A 16,892-nucleotide genomic window follows, 5' to 3' on the forward strand; every position below is an offset into this window, starting at 1 on the left:
ACCTAAATTCATAGAGTATAGGCTTTTACTGACAGGCCTGAATATCTATATCCTAACATCCCCCCGTACCGATCATTCCTCAGGTCATCCTCAAGTTCAAGGCGGATTGGACCAAGCTCATCCTCATTGCTCCAGCATGGCTGAAACAGTGCTGTTTCTTGGACCTTCTTGCGCTGTTGGTTCAGCCTCCTGTACCTCTTCCTCCCTATCCCAACTTGCCCACTCAGAACCAGAGCCCCACCCTCCATCTTGTGCTCAGCTCCCTGCACTTTACGGCATGGCTGCTGCATGACTGGATGAAGAGGAAGAGCAGTGCTTGTCAGCAGTTCAGCAAGTCCTACTCAATAGTAGGAAGCCCTTTACTAGGATGGCCTATGTAACGAAGTAGAAGAGGTTTTCGGTGTGGTCCTTGGCCTGCGGGATGTAACTGATGCAATCTTCTATCCAGGACAACTTGGAGTACCTGCTATATCTTCAGAAACTGGGTCTTGTGCTCAGTTCACTGAGAGAGCCTCTGGCAGTGATATCAGAGTTTCACTCCCCTATTCAGGGAAAATCAATTTTTTCTAATGCCATGGCAACAAGATTTCTAAAAGGACTTCTCCGTTTACGTTCTCCAGTCTTAGAGCCTGTTCCCTTGTGGAATCTAAACATGGTTCTGGCAGCTCTTACTAAGCCCTCCATTCAAGCCCCTGATGTCCTGTCCACTGCCCTTTTTGTCTCAGAAAACCACATTCCTGATAGCCATTATGTCTGCAAGGAGGGTGTATACGGAATTCTCACACATCTCCACCGACACAGTAACTTTATGACCACACCCAAAGTTTTTACCAGTGTGATCTCTGTTTCATTTGAACAAGGTGGTATGTTTGCCTGGGGTTTTTTTTCTAAGCCGCATTCATTCCTGGAGGAGCAGTCCTCACACATTAGATGTCAGACAATGTCTGACCTTCTACCTGGACAGGACTAAACTCTTCCATGCTTCACCTCATCTGTTTGTGTCGGATGCAGACTGTATGAAAGGACAGGCAATCTCCTCTCAGACAAATTCTTTAAGTGGAGAACTCCCTGCATCAAGACTGCATATGAAACACCTTCAGCTGTGTCCCCTCAGCAGGTCCAAGCCCATTCTGCGAGAGCACAGGCTACATCACTAGCGTTCTTAAGTGATGTCTCAATATTGGATATTTACAGGGCTGCTGCATGGTTGTTGATACAGACGTACATTTACGAACCATTATGCCATTACTGTGGCATCCAGAGTAGATGCAAACTTTGAGAAAGTGGTCCTGCAATCTGTTTAAATAGACTCTGAGCCCCACCCCTGGGGGTACTGCTTGTGAATCACCTAAATAAAATACACAGCTGCACCTACTCAAAGAAGGAGAAACCGTTACTTACTGTAATTGTATTTCTTCGAAATGTGATGCAGACATGTATTCCACGACCCACCCTCCACTACCTCTGCATCAGAGTTTTGTCTCTGGGCGTTCGGTGTGAAGGAACTGAGGGGGGTCATATCGGTGCTGCCTCATATGCCCAGGGGACAGGCTATGGCCGTGAGGTACGAATGCCGCCCTTCTACAGGTATTGCTAGGTACAGTTTTCTGGCTCCAGATGCTCTGGGCGTGCACACACCTGAGTGGAATACATGGCCGTATCACATCTCGAAGAACCACAGTTACAGTAAGTAACCATTTCTTCCTGATATATTTTTAAAATTCCATGGCCATCTAGTTTCAGCACAAAACAGGGTTTATACCCCATGTTAAACCCATTTTCAAATGCAGTCTTAACTGTGGAGTTGCTACCAGGCAGGTCCAGAATTCATCGTTTTCAAGTTCTCCTAGTTTGTCATAAATTGCTGTTTTTAAACTTTTTATTGCTGCTTTCACTTTTCATCTTAACCAGGATGTATTTTTAACTGAAGTTGCCTTCTTTCATGATGGCAGAATTGTGGCTTTTTGGGCTTCTAGTAAAATGTTTTTAAAGGAGTCCCAATTATTGTTCACATTTTTATGTGTAAATCCCCTCCCCCCCGTTAGTTTTTTCTAATAAATGTTTTCAGCTTTGGAAAACTGGCCAACTGGCCCTTTTCTAGCACAGAGTATATGGTGGGATTGTTTTCTGTTTGCACATAACAAATGTAATACAGATGTGCTCTAGTTCAACCAGAAATTATGGCTGTTCTATGTAGGGGGTCAAACTAGGTGACCTAATGGCCTTCAAATATATGACTATAAAAGAAAAGTAACCTGTCACTTCCTACTCCGCTCCTTTACAAGGACTAGGAGGATGACTTACTGCTATCTTGATCTTTCCAGGAGATGACCTGATGCGTTGTGTGGATCTTTATAATCAAGCCCAATCCAAGTGGTTTGAAGAAATGGTGACCAGCACTCTGGTATGTATCAGTGTGTAGCACTTTGTGTTTCTAATACTGCTCTTTTATTTATTTCTCCTTGTGATGAAAGCCCTTCAAGATAATCTATTCGTGTTGATCACCCTAGTATCTCTCCATTTGCAGCCACAATACAGAAGAGATAACAGACTTTAACCTGCCACTATGTTGCTCATCCAGGAAATTAAGCATAATGTCATTTGGGGAGAAAAAAGAAAACATTTTCCTCACAGTATGAGTGTAAAGGGGCAGTAGTTTGAAGCTGCTCAGGTGTTAGGAATGGTGGAAGCAGGTCATGAAAATTGGGGTAGTGGGAAGAGGGCAGAGCAGTAAAAGATTCGTGCTAAATTGTGAATACATTTATAAATTAATAAGGTTTGCAATCATTTTTTATCCCATGGTTTTGCAATTTAGCACATAGAGTGAGATAATTGCTGGTAATTCTGCTTCTCTGAAGGCATCATATCACAGAACTGTCGTTCTTGGGGCTCATACTTCCGGGGTTACTCATGTGGGAAATGTCCTGGCATTTATGTATTTAATACTGCTGGGGGCATTCTGTGCCAAAAAAAATAAAAATTCAGTACACAATATTTTAAAATTCTGCAGAACTCTGCAAATTTTATTTGTCAAAATAACACTACATAATGAGGCCAGTTTCAATTAGTTTGGTAATTTATTTCAAAATTCCTGTCAGCAAGTATGTCTGTAACAATACAGACACACAAAAATTCCCCCAGGAGTAGAGAGTTAAAGAAACCCCTATGACAACCCAGTTCCTGTTTCTCTGCCCCCTTCTCCCCTCCCGCCCAAGCCTAGCCAGGGGGGCAAACACTCACAACTCCCCTTCCCCACCCCAGAGCTGAGCCCCGGGGCCCCCCTGGCCCAGATACCCACAACCTCCCTCCAGAGCGCAGGGATCCAGAGGGAGTAACATTCTGATGCTCCATCCCAGGCTTGCACGGAGTTTCCTGTGCACCGCCCTCTCCTTCCCTCAGGGCATGCTGGGAACTGCAGCGGCCAGGAACTCTCTAGCTCCTCAGTAGTGTCTTCTGTCTGCGATCTGGGCTCTGCTGGGTCCAGCGGCCCCTAGTGGTGGCTAGCAGCACTGCAGCCCATTTCTGTGGGGGAAAGGAAAGTCTGTGCGCACAATGTTAATTTCTGTAAAATTCTGCATTGCGCAGTGGTGCATGATTCCCGAAGGAGTAATTTAAGACCTTCTGAAGCACCTGTAAGTGGGCTGCAGGGTTCTTCTCCAGTCAACCTCACAAGCTCCCTGTGGGCATGCTCCAAACAGCGGTACCTCAGGGGCTTTAAAGATTGCAGCCTGTTCCTTTTAAGAATGGGAAGTTGGAGCTCTCCTGACAGGCAATTAAAAAGTAACCCATTTTTTTCTTCAAACAAATACAAAGGAATGAGCCATTCTAGATCAGCCCTGGGCAGTTCAGAACTGCGTGCCCATTGGGCAGACCCAGCATTCAACACTCAAAGTCCATTAACTCCCAGGGGAGGCAGGTGGATGAGTGAAAATCCTGAGAGGTGATCTCTTCAGAGAAGCAGAATGACTGACGGTAAGTAATTATCTGTCTCTCCTACTGTGGGGCTGGATTGATTCTTCTCTCATTTACACTGGGGCAAATCCATTGACATCCATGGCGCAATGACTCTTGCTGTGTACTGGTGTAAAGGAGCAGGATTCTCATTCCTGGGGAGTTGATAGAGCTCACAAGTCCTGCAGCAGCAGACAGAGGCCACTGCCCAACAAGCAACATGAAAGATTTGTTTTAAATCAAAGTAGGTTGAGAAATGTCCCCATAAGGCTGTATCTTCATACACATAAAGACTCTTGACCGAAATGCAGTTCAGTTCCAAATGAAACCCATACTCAGATTTTGATTTTTTTTTAAATTTTCTTTATTTAACTTCCTCAGGGAAGTTTCTGTCTAAGGGTATGCCTACCTGGCAGCTGGAGATGTAATTTCCAGCTCAGATAGATGTACATGCACTATTTTTGATTGACCTAGCATACTAAAAATAGATGTGTAGTCACCACAGCTCAAGCAGCAAGATGGGCTAGCTGCACCTAGGCTCTGGGGAGAAATGTACTGGGGTGGCTAGCGAGTCCCACTGCCCGTGCTACACTGCTATTTATAGCGCACTAGCTCAATCAAAGCCAGTTTGGGTATTTCTGTCCAAGCTGGAATTTATACCTTCAGCTCCAGCTTAGAGGTTTCCTTAACTACATGCAAATCAGTCACATGATCCTCCCCACAAAGAATTGTTTGGTTCGTTTTCGAGTGATGGTCCCTATTGTTTTCCACTGAGGGTTTACACATGCACATGTGTCCAGAGCCAAAGAATTTGAAAGTAGTGTCTGTAGGTCCACACATGTGCCCTTGCTCTGCCTCATGGTTTTGTCCGAGGCGATAAAGGGCGGGGTGGACTGACCACACCCTCAGTTCCTTCTCCCCATGGACAAAGTCAGAGTTGTTAGTGTCCCCTCATCTCTCACTGACGCATTTAAAAAAGAGTTTTAGAATTGTGCATAATTTTTCTTGTTTTTACTTGTAGTTTTAGTGTTTTTAGTGTTAATTTGGGGAATTAAGAGACTTTGGGGATCCGTTTTTTTCACCAGTCTCCCCCTCCCCACCCAGCACCCACGAATGGGTACTGAATTATTCCAGAGATGCTAGAGTTCAAGATCTGTGCATCCTGCCTGCATTTGTTCTTGGTCAACAACAAGTGCCAACTCTGTCTCTAGTGTTTGGGAGAAGCCTACATTTCATCCAGGTGCAGTATCTGCCTGTCCTTCCCAAGCCGTACCCAAGAGGGCTGTGCGCTCCGCCTCAAAAAGAATTTTGTGGAGGTCTCCATGAGGCCTCAGTCAGATCCAGCCTGGGGAACCCCCCTGTATATTGGCCTGAGAAACCCAGGAGCACACCTCCACCAGGAAGATCGAGTCTCGTTCTGCCAGTACCAGTACTATGGACCCCATACCGGTGCCTAGTTGGGAGGCAAGGAAGCATGCTTATAAGCATGGCAGTAAGTCTTCTTCCAGGCCCAAGAAGAGCAATGCCCATGAGTTCCAACCCGGAGAAGTGGTATGTTCCAAGGCACAAAAGCATGATAAAAATCGCACAGGTTGGCAGATCCATCAGTACCAACCATCAAGCTACGCATGCCTTCCAAGTTGGCACCCCCTAAATCAAGGCAGCCGTTGGTTCCAAAACAGCCCTCCATTCTGGCTCCAGTTCCAGCTATGGAGCATGTCAACTACTTTAAGGGGGTTCCAAAGAGAATGGAACTAGGCTGTTCTCAGTGGTGGCAGATGACAGAACAAGGAGCAATGGTCTCAAGTTGCAGTAGGGGAGGTCTAGGTTGGATATTAGGAAACACTATTTCACTAGGAGAGTGGTGAAGCTCTGGAATGGGTTACCCAGGGAGGAGGTGATGTGAAGGCAGACACTGTTTCTTATGATGGAAGGCAGAAGTTTGCTCCTTTGCATGTCATTGTAAGAGACAGAGCTTTCTTCCTGACAGAACAGCTTTCTGGCCTGACAAGTCTTACAGGCCAAACTCTCTCAGCAGTGTCAAAAAGCAGACACGTTCAGGGGGCTTGGATACATCATCAGAATCCAAGAGACACAAGTATCAGGGGGGAGCTGTGTTAGTCTATATCCACAAAAACAACAAGGAGTCCGGTGGCACCTTAAAGACTAACAGATCTATTTGGGCATAAGCTTTGGTGGGTAAAAAACCACTTCTTCAGATGCACAGTGGCCTGAGGCTCAGCTGACCTCAGTGGGGGCAGAAAAGGATAGGCAGGGACAAAACCTTGATTGTGTCCACTGCTGGCTGAGTTATGGGAAGCTAATTTACACATAGCCATTCCCCCAGTGAATGAGCCCTCTGGGCATAAACCCATGTCGCCAGGACTCCAGAGCAGTGCTTCCAGGGTAACTTCTGGAGCTAGCAGCACAATAAGCTGGGCTGCAGCCAGGAAACAGGGCCTCGTTGTTCCTGTCCTGCCCCTGCCTCCAGAGGCAACAGCCCTCCACAGATCCTGTAGTTTCTGCCTTTCCCCATCTCTAAGGACTCTCACCTTGGGCAAGGTTCAGAATTGTTGAGGAACTGCACAAGTCTCCTTCCCTGCTGCACTGTCTCCTTACTGGTTCTCCCACCAGTGGCACTGGGCACAGGCCAGACCTGCTGTTGCTGCTCCTGCACGAAGTATACTTACTGAGACACGGTGCACACAGCCCGGCTCTGAAGCCCAGACCTGGGGTAGCTGCCCCAGCTGTCGCCAGTGGTGGGAACCTTGACCATTAGAAAACCCTATGCTGGGCCTGCATGCAGCACTCTGGGCATAGCCACTGATCAAGATAGGGGCCTATTTTTCTCTCACAGGAGCTGGAGAGGCTGGAGGTGGAGCGGGTGGAAATGATTCGGCAGCACCTTTGCCAGTACACACAGCTGCGGCACGAGACAGACATGTTCAACCAAAGCGTGAGTCTACTCTTCCTTTAGGTCCCTTTGGTCCAAGAGCTGTAGTGAGGCTCTGCTGGACTCAAGCCTGGTCTTGTACACAGTGTGCTAAATTCCACTGTCTAGTGGAGACTAAGATGTAAGTGGTGCCAGTTTGGGAGTCTGTGGTTGTGCACCTACCATGAATCTCCAGAGACATCCAGAGTCTGGGGGTGAGACAGATGGAAGAGCAGAGAAGCTGGTCAGAAGGGGCACGCCCACTGGAATGGAAAGCCCAGCGGTGAAAGCCCTGTGGTGCAGGATGTGGCTGAGAAGTGCTTGACAGGAAGGCATAAGGCAAAGCAGCCCCTTACTTTAATTTACACCTCTCCTGGATAGGTGCTTATCACTCTCCCAGCAGCACACACAGTCCTTCATTGTTGCAGGAAAGATGGTAATCACAGCAACCATTATTTCAAAATGAAAATGTAAAATCTTGTAAAACTGGCACCTGTTCAAATACTTGCATATGTGGTATGTATTCTGGTGCACGTGGTATTCAGTATATTGTGATATATTTGGAGGTATATATTCACATTACAGAAATCATATAATCATAGCCGTATACATCAGAACATATAGAGATAATTGTCATAGCGCAGGTTGCCCCAGTGCTCCCCACTGCACGCAGGCCTGGTGCCGTGGGTGAGCCCTGCCTTGGTTTCCCCTCACCCAGGCAATAAACAGTTCCAAAGCAGGCCTTTGGGAATCACAGAGCACCTTCTTCTGTGGGTCTCTTTTATGAAATAGAAAAGAACAACACAAAACATAAGCAAAATCTTCAGTCAGCTCTCCACCGGAAACCCTCTGCTTCTGGGTGTAACTAGTCTTACATCTTGGTCCTTTAGCCATGGAGCACTCGCACACTGAATTCCTTGTCTGGGGTGTGGGCCTCTGCGGGGCGTTCTGCTGGCTGCCACTCTTCCCAGACCATGCTGCTCTTTGCTGAGTAAGTCCCTAATGGCTCCCAGTTCATTCTCCTGGGCTGCTCCTGTCCTTTCCCTGGGAGAACCTTTTCTCTGGGATTGCTCCTCTCTCCATGAGCCCCTCTTTCTGAGAGCAGCTTCCCTAACCAAACTCAGGTAGCCTTTTTTATTAGCTCCAGGTGCTTGTTTACTAATTAACCACTAAGCAGCCACCTAGGACAGTGAATTACTCCTAGATAGACCAGTCTCCCCAGGATAATAATATTCAAAAGAAAATATGTTAAAAGAATGGTTGAAAAGTCAAGCATCTAAAAGTCAGGAAATACCAGAGTTACAGCTGCCGGTGCAATCTTAATTTGGATCCTTGAGCATGTGCATTACGGTACTCTCTAAGTACGTGATCACATATTTTATTCACTGGATGATCATGTAGTTTATCCTCGGCATTCAACATGTGCCTCCATTACTACAAACCATCTAAACATTACACTCAGTTTTTATTTCTTCATCGGTGTTTCTGTGGTGCTCATCACCATAGTGTCTGAGTCTCACAAACATTCATGAATTTACCTTTACAACACCTCGAAGGCAGGGAAGTATTAGTATCCCCATTTTACGAATGGGGACAGGAGGTACAGAGAAATTAAACTCAAATTGCAAAAGTCCCCAGTAATTTTGGGTGCCACAGTGATTGGGTGATCAGTTTTTCTGAGTTGTTGAGCTAGTGCAAATCAGGCCTCAGATGTCTCGGGCTGGTCACCCACAAAATAGGAACACATAATTAGTGGCCACCTCTGAAAATTTTCATTTTAAGTAGTATGCCTAATATCACATAGGAACTCTGTTGCAGAGCCGAGGAAAGAACCCAGATTTCACAAGTCCCAGGAAGACTGCTTTAAACACAAGCTCCTGTTTTCCCTTTCTGCAATTCACTACCACAGTTACTGCATACTTTCTATCTTCTGCTATGGACAGCCTCATTCACTACACAGCCCTGCCTCTTTTAACATCCATCCTGTGCACCATATGAGGCAGGTGTCCTGTGAAAATAATAGTACATGGTCGTGCAATTAAAGACGATTTCCATAATGCAAACACACAAGGGGCCAAATTAAGGTTGCAAATGCAGCCTTAGTTCTGGGATTGGAGTCCTTCATTTTACAAATGTTTGACCATTCTTTTCATATAATTTTTGTTGGGAATTCCCTGGAAGGGGAAAGAGGAGGGGACTGGTCACATGTTTTAAGAAAAATGGATCAACACATGTGCAACTATTTGTTAAGCAGCAGAATGCTACAAATCGGGTTTTGTTCCTAGCTCTTGGAGGGAAGTGTGATCTACTAGTTAGATCAGCCAATTGGGAATTAGGATTTCTGTGTGCTGTTGTATAAAATGATGTGTACATTTATCAGTGAGTTTGTAGTGGTAAGCAAAGAACAGAATTTTACAGAAAGCAAGATGAAACACCTAGATGTGGAACTTCCTTTGTGAGAAGCATAGGTCAGGAATTGGGGTTCTATTCCAAGCTGTCCCAGAAGCAACTGTTCTAGTCTTCAGTGATCCTATCTGTAAAATATGGGAAATAATTCTTAACTCCCCATTCAGTACAGAGAGGAGGTGCTCCTGCCATAGACCAAAGAGTATTTTGATGTGCAGGTGCAGGGATTTTGCCTGAAACCCATATGGAAACACAGTTCCATGCAAAAGCGGCAAAGAGTCCTGTGGCACCTTATACACTAACAGACATACTGGAGCATAAGCTTTCGTGGGTGAATACCCACTTTTTCAGATGCATGTAGTAGAAATTTCCAGAGGCAGGTATAAATATGCAAGCAAGAATCAGGATAGGGATAATGAGGTTAGTTCAATCAGGGATTCTTGCTTGCATATTTATACCTGCCTCTGGAAATTTCCACTACATGCATTTGAAGAAGTGGGTATTCACCCATGAAAGCATATGCTTCAATACGTCTGTAAGTCTATAAGGTGCCACAGGACTCTTTGCCGCTTTTACAGATCCAGACTAACATGGCTACCCCTTTGATACTTGAGTTCCATGCAATCACTCCAAAACAATACAATGTGGCAAGATTGAGCAATCATTGAAGAAGTTCAGCTGCAAATGGTGATTTTCCACATTTTAGAACTTGGCTAAATTGAGACAGATTTTTGAGGGGACAGTGTAAGACATTTTTCTGACCCTATGACTATCCCCCTGGAAATTCCAAGTTCCTGCCCCAAGCCCATGAAGATCTAGAGGTCTTCAAGCAATGGTTTGATTTTTTTTTAATTGGCAGATTTTCCCCCACTAACTTTGTTCTCACAAAACCTGAACCATTTTTGCTCAGACATTTCCAAAAACTCAACCTGTGCAAGACATTTGTCATAATAACAAGCCAGTGAAAACAGAGAGTGGAAGGATAGTCTTGTGGTTCAGGCAGTGGCCTACAACTCAGGAATTCTGGGCTAGTTCTGCCACAGATTCTCTGAGTGACCTTGGGTAAGTCACTTACTCTCCCTCTGCCTACAGTTCCCATCTGTAAAATAGGGACACTTGTGCTCCCTTTGTTCCACCCTTTGGTTGTCTTGGCTGTTCATAGTTTGTAAGCTTTTCAGGGCAGGGACTGTCTGTACAGTGCCTAGCACAGGGGCCCCTTCCAGGGTGCAGCATGGAGACAGGACAGGTAGGAATTAGCCTGCCTTAGCCCCCCCACACACTGCGCTGCTGACTGGGAGCCGACGGAGGTAAGCCTGTGCCCCAACCCTGAGGCCCAACCCCCTGCCCCAGCCTGAGCCTCCCCCAAACCCAGAATCCCCTCTTGCACCCCAAACCGCTCTGCCTCACCCCCCCAGCCTGGACCCCTCTCCAGCACCCCGGACCCCTCATACCCAGCCCCACCCCCGAGCCCGCACCCCCAGATGGAGCCCTCACCCTCTTCTGCACCCCAACCTCCAGCCCGAGCCTTCCCCGCACCCTGAACCCCTCATTTCTGGCCCCACTCTGGAGCCCACACCCCCAGTTATGGCCCTCACCCCCTCCCGCACCCCAGCCCTTTGAAAGTGAGTGAGGGTGGGGAAAAGTGAGCCACCGAGGGAGGGGAAATGTAGTGAGCGGAGGGCAGAGCCTCAGGGAAGGGGGCGTGGCCTCAGGGAAGGTGCAGGGCTAGGATGTTCAGTTTTGTGCGATTAGAAAGTTGGCAACCCTACTGTCACACCAGGAATTGGATGCAGCATACACTGGACTTGCCTCACCAATGGTATGATTCCTACTGCAAAGCCTGTATTTTGTCTGACCTCCCATTTATGGATCCAGCTAATTGAGAGGAGGCTGTTACTCCTGTGACAGTGACACAGCTGATTCAGTTGCAAGGAATTGCTGTTCTGATATGTGCTTTTGACAATTTGCTTCTCATTCTGATCTTTTTAGACAATAGAGCCTGTCGATCAGTTACTTCAAAAAGTGGAGCCTGCCAAAGACAGGGAACTGTGGGTACAAGAACACAAAACTGGAGATATCAGACCTGTGGACATGGAAATATAGACTGATCTGATTAGTGATATGTGATGGTTTCACTGGTTTAACCAGGTCAATGGGTTCTGTAAAGGGTCAGAAGAGGTACAGGACGGCAAAAGGGTTGCTCTGCTACCAGATACCTTGTATTTATTGTCTGTAGGGAGTGTCTCTGTCACATTTGATCATCACATCAGTTCCCATTGTGCTATGCCTTAAGCTCCCAACATTCCAGGGTTAAGAAGCCAGATGTCTGTTCTTCCTGTCAGAAGTTTCCAGCTGCCAGGGATGTACTGCTGCTGGGAGAAACTGAGGACCTTGCTTCCTGGTACAGAGCAAGCTCTGTTCTTCAGTGACTGTGCACTACACCCATTGCATGACTCTTTGTGTAGAATGTAAGAACAGCCATGGAAGCAGACCAGTGATTTGACCATGATGCTGGAAGCAAGGAGCTCCAGAACATGGATCCCAGCACTGCCACTGCTCAGCTGGATGGCCTTGGGCATATTACATAACTTTTCTGGTTCCTCCATTTATAATAATGGGCTCATAATACTTACCTACCTCACAGGGGTGTTGTGAGGGTACATTGATTTTGTATAATACTTTTTAGCACAACTGCCTTGCTACGGTAGTATGTCTGAGTGCAGGGAGGTATGGGCTTTTCCCTAAAGCAGTAAACAAGGCAAAAGGCTAGGAGAAACCCCCACAGAGGAAAGACACCTGTTCAAGCCCTTCCTGTTTTATAATCCCACTCAGAGACATATAGACCCTCTATCATCTCCATTTCTCTTTGAGGCTGATAGAAAGTAAGATTGAAAGGGACCTCTTGCACCATCTGTTTACCAGGAAGGACTCGGTTGTGCTGTAGCTACCTCATTTATTGTCTGGTTGACTTCGGTGGCAAAAAGACCATGGAAGAAATTAGACCTTTAAGTCCATTTCTGCCTATGCAGTGTGATGTCCTACAGCAGAGGCGGGCAAACTACGGCCCGTAGGCCACATCTGGCCCATGGGACTATCCTGCCCAGCCTCTGAGCTCCCAGCCAGGGAGGCTATTCCCCGACCCCTCCCCTGCTGTCGCCCCTCCCCTGCAGCCTCACCTCACCGCCCCACCAGCGCTCTGGCCCGCTGTTCCTGTCAGGCAGTGCGGCGGCATGGCTGGCTCCAGCATGCTAAGGGGGCGGGAAGCGGGGGGGTTGGATGAGGGACAGTCAGGGGACAGGGAGCAGGGGGCAGTTGGATGGGGCAAAGGTTCAGGGCAGGCAGGCAGGGGATGGGGAGCAGGGGAAGTTGGATGGGGGTGAGATCCCAGGGGGTGGTTAGGGGCAGGGGGTCAAGAGGCAGGGGGGGTTGGATGGGGCAGGAGTTCTGAGGGGGGCGGGAAGTGGGAATGGGTGGATGGGAGTGGGAAGCCTTCCCTACCTGCCCTTCCATACAGTTGTGCAACCCCGATGTGGCCCTCGGGCCAAAAAGTTTGCCCACCCCTGTCCTACAGTTTCTGCTTTCTGCAGGATCTTCTAACACTCCATTTGGGAGGTCCTTTCCCAGCCAAATAGATCCAAGTTTAAATTGGCCTTTGTCTAATTTCCTCGAAATAACTCCTAGATTGTGGTCTTTTGGATGCCCATGCACTCTGTCTCTCCATCTCTTTCTCGCTTTCCTTGATGTTTACACCCATCAGATGTCTGCAGATAGTTAGCAGGTCTATTCTATTCTGTATAGGTCTTCATACTGCACTCATCACTAGTATCTGATGATGCACTTTCCAGCAGTGCATTAAGCAGTGCAACTACACATCTGTCACATGTTGTTTGTTCTCTCATCCTCCCCCAGAAGGAGAAACATGAAGTGAAGTGTTTTGTTTTTAAAAAATTCTTATTTATTAAATATCCCTGTCTCTACATGTTTATATTAGAGAAAGCAAGGTCAAAGTAATGTGCCTTGCACTTGGAGCTTGAATGTGGTGAGGTTATAATGGTCATTACTTCCTGGGGGAGTTCATTCCACGGTCTTGGACTGGCCCCAGAGAAAATTCTGTCTTCTGCACAAATAAGCTTGATTCTTATTGTTGAGTGTTCCTCTGTGCCAAAAGAACATAGCTGACTATTGGGCTTCGTCATGGAGCTTTAGATGGTCTTTTAGGGCCCTGACCATGCAGTGCTTTGAAGATAAGGACCAAGACCATGAACTTGATTTGAAATTCTATGGGAAGGTCACAGTGTAGAGCAGGAGGACAGGCTCGCGATAGCCTGTGTTGCTAAGGAGACACACTGCAATGTTTTGCACTAGTTGGAGTTTCCAAACAGCTGAAGGTTTCATGCCCAGGTATATCACATTGTTGTAGTCCAGCATCGATGGAGGCACAAATAACTGAGGCCAGGTTTTCATCTGCCAGGATGGGACAGAGATTACTCACAGCTGTTGTGATGTGAGAGGTCAACATTTGCGAGGAATCCAAGAGTACTTCTAGACTACCAACTGAATTGACCCGTTGTGGATATGAACCTTCAGCTGAAGAAGACTTCATCGGGGCCGCAAACTCTTCAAAATATTTTCCTCTGCCGACCAGGTTTTCTAAGGCATCAACCACGTGCATATCCAGCTGACTGACTTTCAGTGGAGTTGAGGGTGCCCAGTACTTTTGAACATCAGGAACCTGTCCTTATAATTGTAGCCCCTTTTCCAATGTTGTTGCTATTCTCTGAATTTGTTCCTGTTTCTCACTGTCAGAACTAGGGACAGATGCCATTTGATATTCATAGCTCTTTGATGTTATACAGCTATGTAAGTTTGACATTATCTTTGAATTACAGTTTTTTCTTGTCTCCAATATTATTCCTGTTGTTAAACTTTGCAGTTAACCCTTTCTTGACATTGCACAGGACTGCAAGATCCTTTTTTAAGATTCAGCAGAAATCTTGGTTCTGGCTCTTTTGGTCCTGCCACTTGATTATCACATTGTTAACTGGAAGAGGTTTGGAGAAGGGCTATTAGGATGATCAGTGGAATGGAAAGATGATTTTAGAGGAAATTAAAAGAGCTTGGCTTGTTTAGCCCAGCAAATACCTTCACACTTTCTCCCACACCACCCCATATGCACAGGGGCTCTCTGTAAAATCCTGCAATGCTTTTACACTGTCCTCCTTCAAATGCCACCTTACAGCACTCCTCTGCCATCATGCCTACAAAGCTGGTGCACCAGCGTGCTGGGACTGCAGCTTAGTACTCTAATCAGAATCATCTCCCTGTTACCCTGAGTTGCTGGGCTTTCTGCTCCTTCCTCTCCACTCCTGAGGGGTGGGGGAGAGAGCTGCCTGCTTCCTGCAGCAGCCATGATTGGCTGCTCTTCCCCAGGAGGCAGACAAATGGGGCCAGGCAGCCAATCAGAGAGAAGTTTTCCCTAGATGGTATTAAAAATGTGTGCCCCTTAGCCACCTGTCTCACTATTTAGACACTGGCTAGACTAGAACCCAGTTCACCTGACTTGCCTTGCTGCTCTAATGAGTACATCCCATTGTGCTATCCTGACTTTCCTGCTGTTCCTCTGATCACTCCCAATCCTCATCACTTGTTTGGTTTGATTATTATTACATTGGTTTTCTGCTTTAGTGATGTGTCCTTCTGTTATCTTTACTGAGCACTTTGGGTGACAGGCACTGGAAAAGTCAATAAAATGTAAGGTAATGTTTTCAAAAGTACAATTTCCAAAAGTGACTCTGGCATTTAAGAGCCTACGTCTTACTGTAGGTCAATTTGAAAATTTTGTCTGTTAGCACAACAGTGGCTTTCTTCCAGTCCTCTGGTACTATCCCTGATTTAGTATATATCCAAGATTTAGTACAAATTAAAATCAATAATTTGGAGAGCTCTTCAGCCAACTCTTTTAAAACTTTTGTGTGCAAATTATCAGTTTTGCAGATTTTGTGTAACATCTTTCTTAGTTACTGTTGAAACAGAAAGTGTTTCAGCATAATTATATAAATAAATAACTACATAGTTCAACTTCATTCCAAATGCAGGACATAAATATTTATTGAACACTTCTGCCTTTTCTGCATCATTACTGACTATTTTAGCACTCCATCTAATAATGGAACCTACATCACTGGACATAAATAAATTACAATAATTATTTTAACCATATTGACCATAGAGTTTTTGGTAATACCTTTAGCTTCTCTTATCAATTACCTGCATTTCTTAACTTTAATTTATATTTATTATTAACAATTTCCCCTTTTTTATTCATCAGTTTTGTTTTGCCTGTTTCACATTCCTTCTTAAGCTAGTGGAGGGTTTTATGGGTATTTGGGTTTTTTGTTTGCTTTTTAACTAAACAGCCTTTTCTCATGACTGAAGAATTGTGGACTTTGGGACATATAGTAAAGCATTCTTAAATGAGTAATTATTTTAATGCATACATTTCTATTCAAGTTTTTTGTCCCCAATAAGTTTTGCTCATAATTAATTTACCTTTTGGAAACTGGCCCATTTAAAATGCTAAGTATATATACATATTACTAGTTGGGATTGTATTCTTTTTGCTAATAAATATTTCAGTCAGATCATAATAACTAGCACCTATTCGACAGTCAATCTTTTATGTCAGTAATAAATTAATCTTTGAGTGAGAATGAGGACTGCAATACTTTTTTGTGTTAGACAATTGTCATGTATAATTTAAAGAGACTCCAAAGAAGTTTTACTGTTGGCCCTAGAAGATATCCAGTTTATGATTTGTTTCCACACAAAGGACAATTAGTGAGAATTTCCCAACATTTCTCAGGATGCTGTTTGTCCCATGCCTTGTTTTTCACCCCAGAGGTGATATACTGTTCTTTTCTCTAAATCTGAAAAAAATGCAGGTATTTTGAACCACATCCTTCAGCAGTGGGTCCCCAGCCTCTTGTGTCCAGCTGACTGTCAGTCTTGGGTTTTCAGTAGCCACTTTTCTCAGCTTGATTGTCCTCGCTCCCCAAGGGTGGAATATTTATTACCATTGTCTAGGCTGAATGGCTTTGTATGCTCCCCTTCATTTCTGCCACATTGTTCAATCTCATTCACATCTACTCCTTCCATGGCCTCAAACACTTCCTTTCCCCTCACAACTGCAGTGTAATCTATCCATTTTAACTTCTTTATGTTGCCAGCAGCCTGAGCTTGTCTGAGTCCTTCACATTCTACCACAGAATGTAAAACAGTTTGCATGTCACACACAGGTAGCCTTTTCTGTCTTCATACACCAGCCTGCCATGCATTTTTGGGCAGACATTTATTGATGCACCTTAATTAAAGCAAACCATCTTTTTAAAGCTTATCTTTCTCACTCTTTGAATTCCTTCTGGAACCAACCCATTTGCCATTTCCAGTTCATTGCTAGCTGGATGTGCTAAACCCTGGCTTTAACATAGGAGTCATAACTGCCTCTTCAATGACTGACAAGCCACCAGCTGTTCTCACAGACGAAGAGCTGCCAAATGAGGCTGCTGAAAGATTCCGAACCTGCTCTAAAAGCTCTCAGATCCAT

At 45.5% G+C, this 16,892-nt stretch overlaps 1 protein-coding gene across 1 annotated transcript in view; it reads left to right on the plus strand.

Moving 5' to 3' along the window:
* The window catches only part of GAS7 (growth arrest specific 7), a 211,528-nt gene extending 198,977 nt beyond the window's left edge, over positions 1-12,551 (plus strand). The window contains exons 12-14 of the mRNA XM_084647092.1: positions 2,325-2,404; positions 6,809-6,907; positions 11,279-12,551. Of these exons, the coding sequence (XP_084503218.1) occupies positions 2,325-2,404; positions 6,809-6,907; positions 11,279-11,392 (293 nt within the window). The 3' untranslated portion in view covers positions 11,393-12,551. The remainder of the gene's footprint in view (positions 1-2,324; positions 2,405-6,808; positions 6,908-11,278) is intronic.
* Positions 12,552-16,892: the final 4,341 nt, after the last annotated feature.

This window comes from Lepidochelys olivacea (assembly GCF_965140295.1).
Source record: "Lepidochelys olivacea isolate rLepOli2 genome assembly, chromosome: 14".
Classification (NCBI taxonomy): Eukaryota; Metazoa; Chordata; order Testudines; family Cheloniidae; genus Lepidochelys; species Lepidochelys olivacea.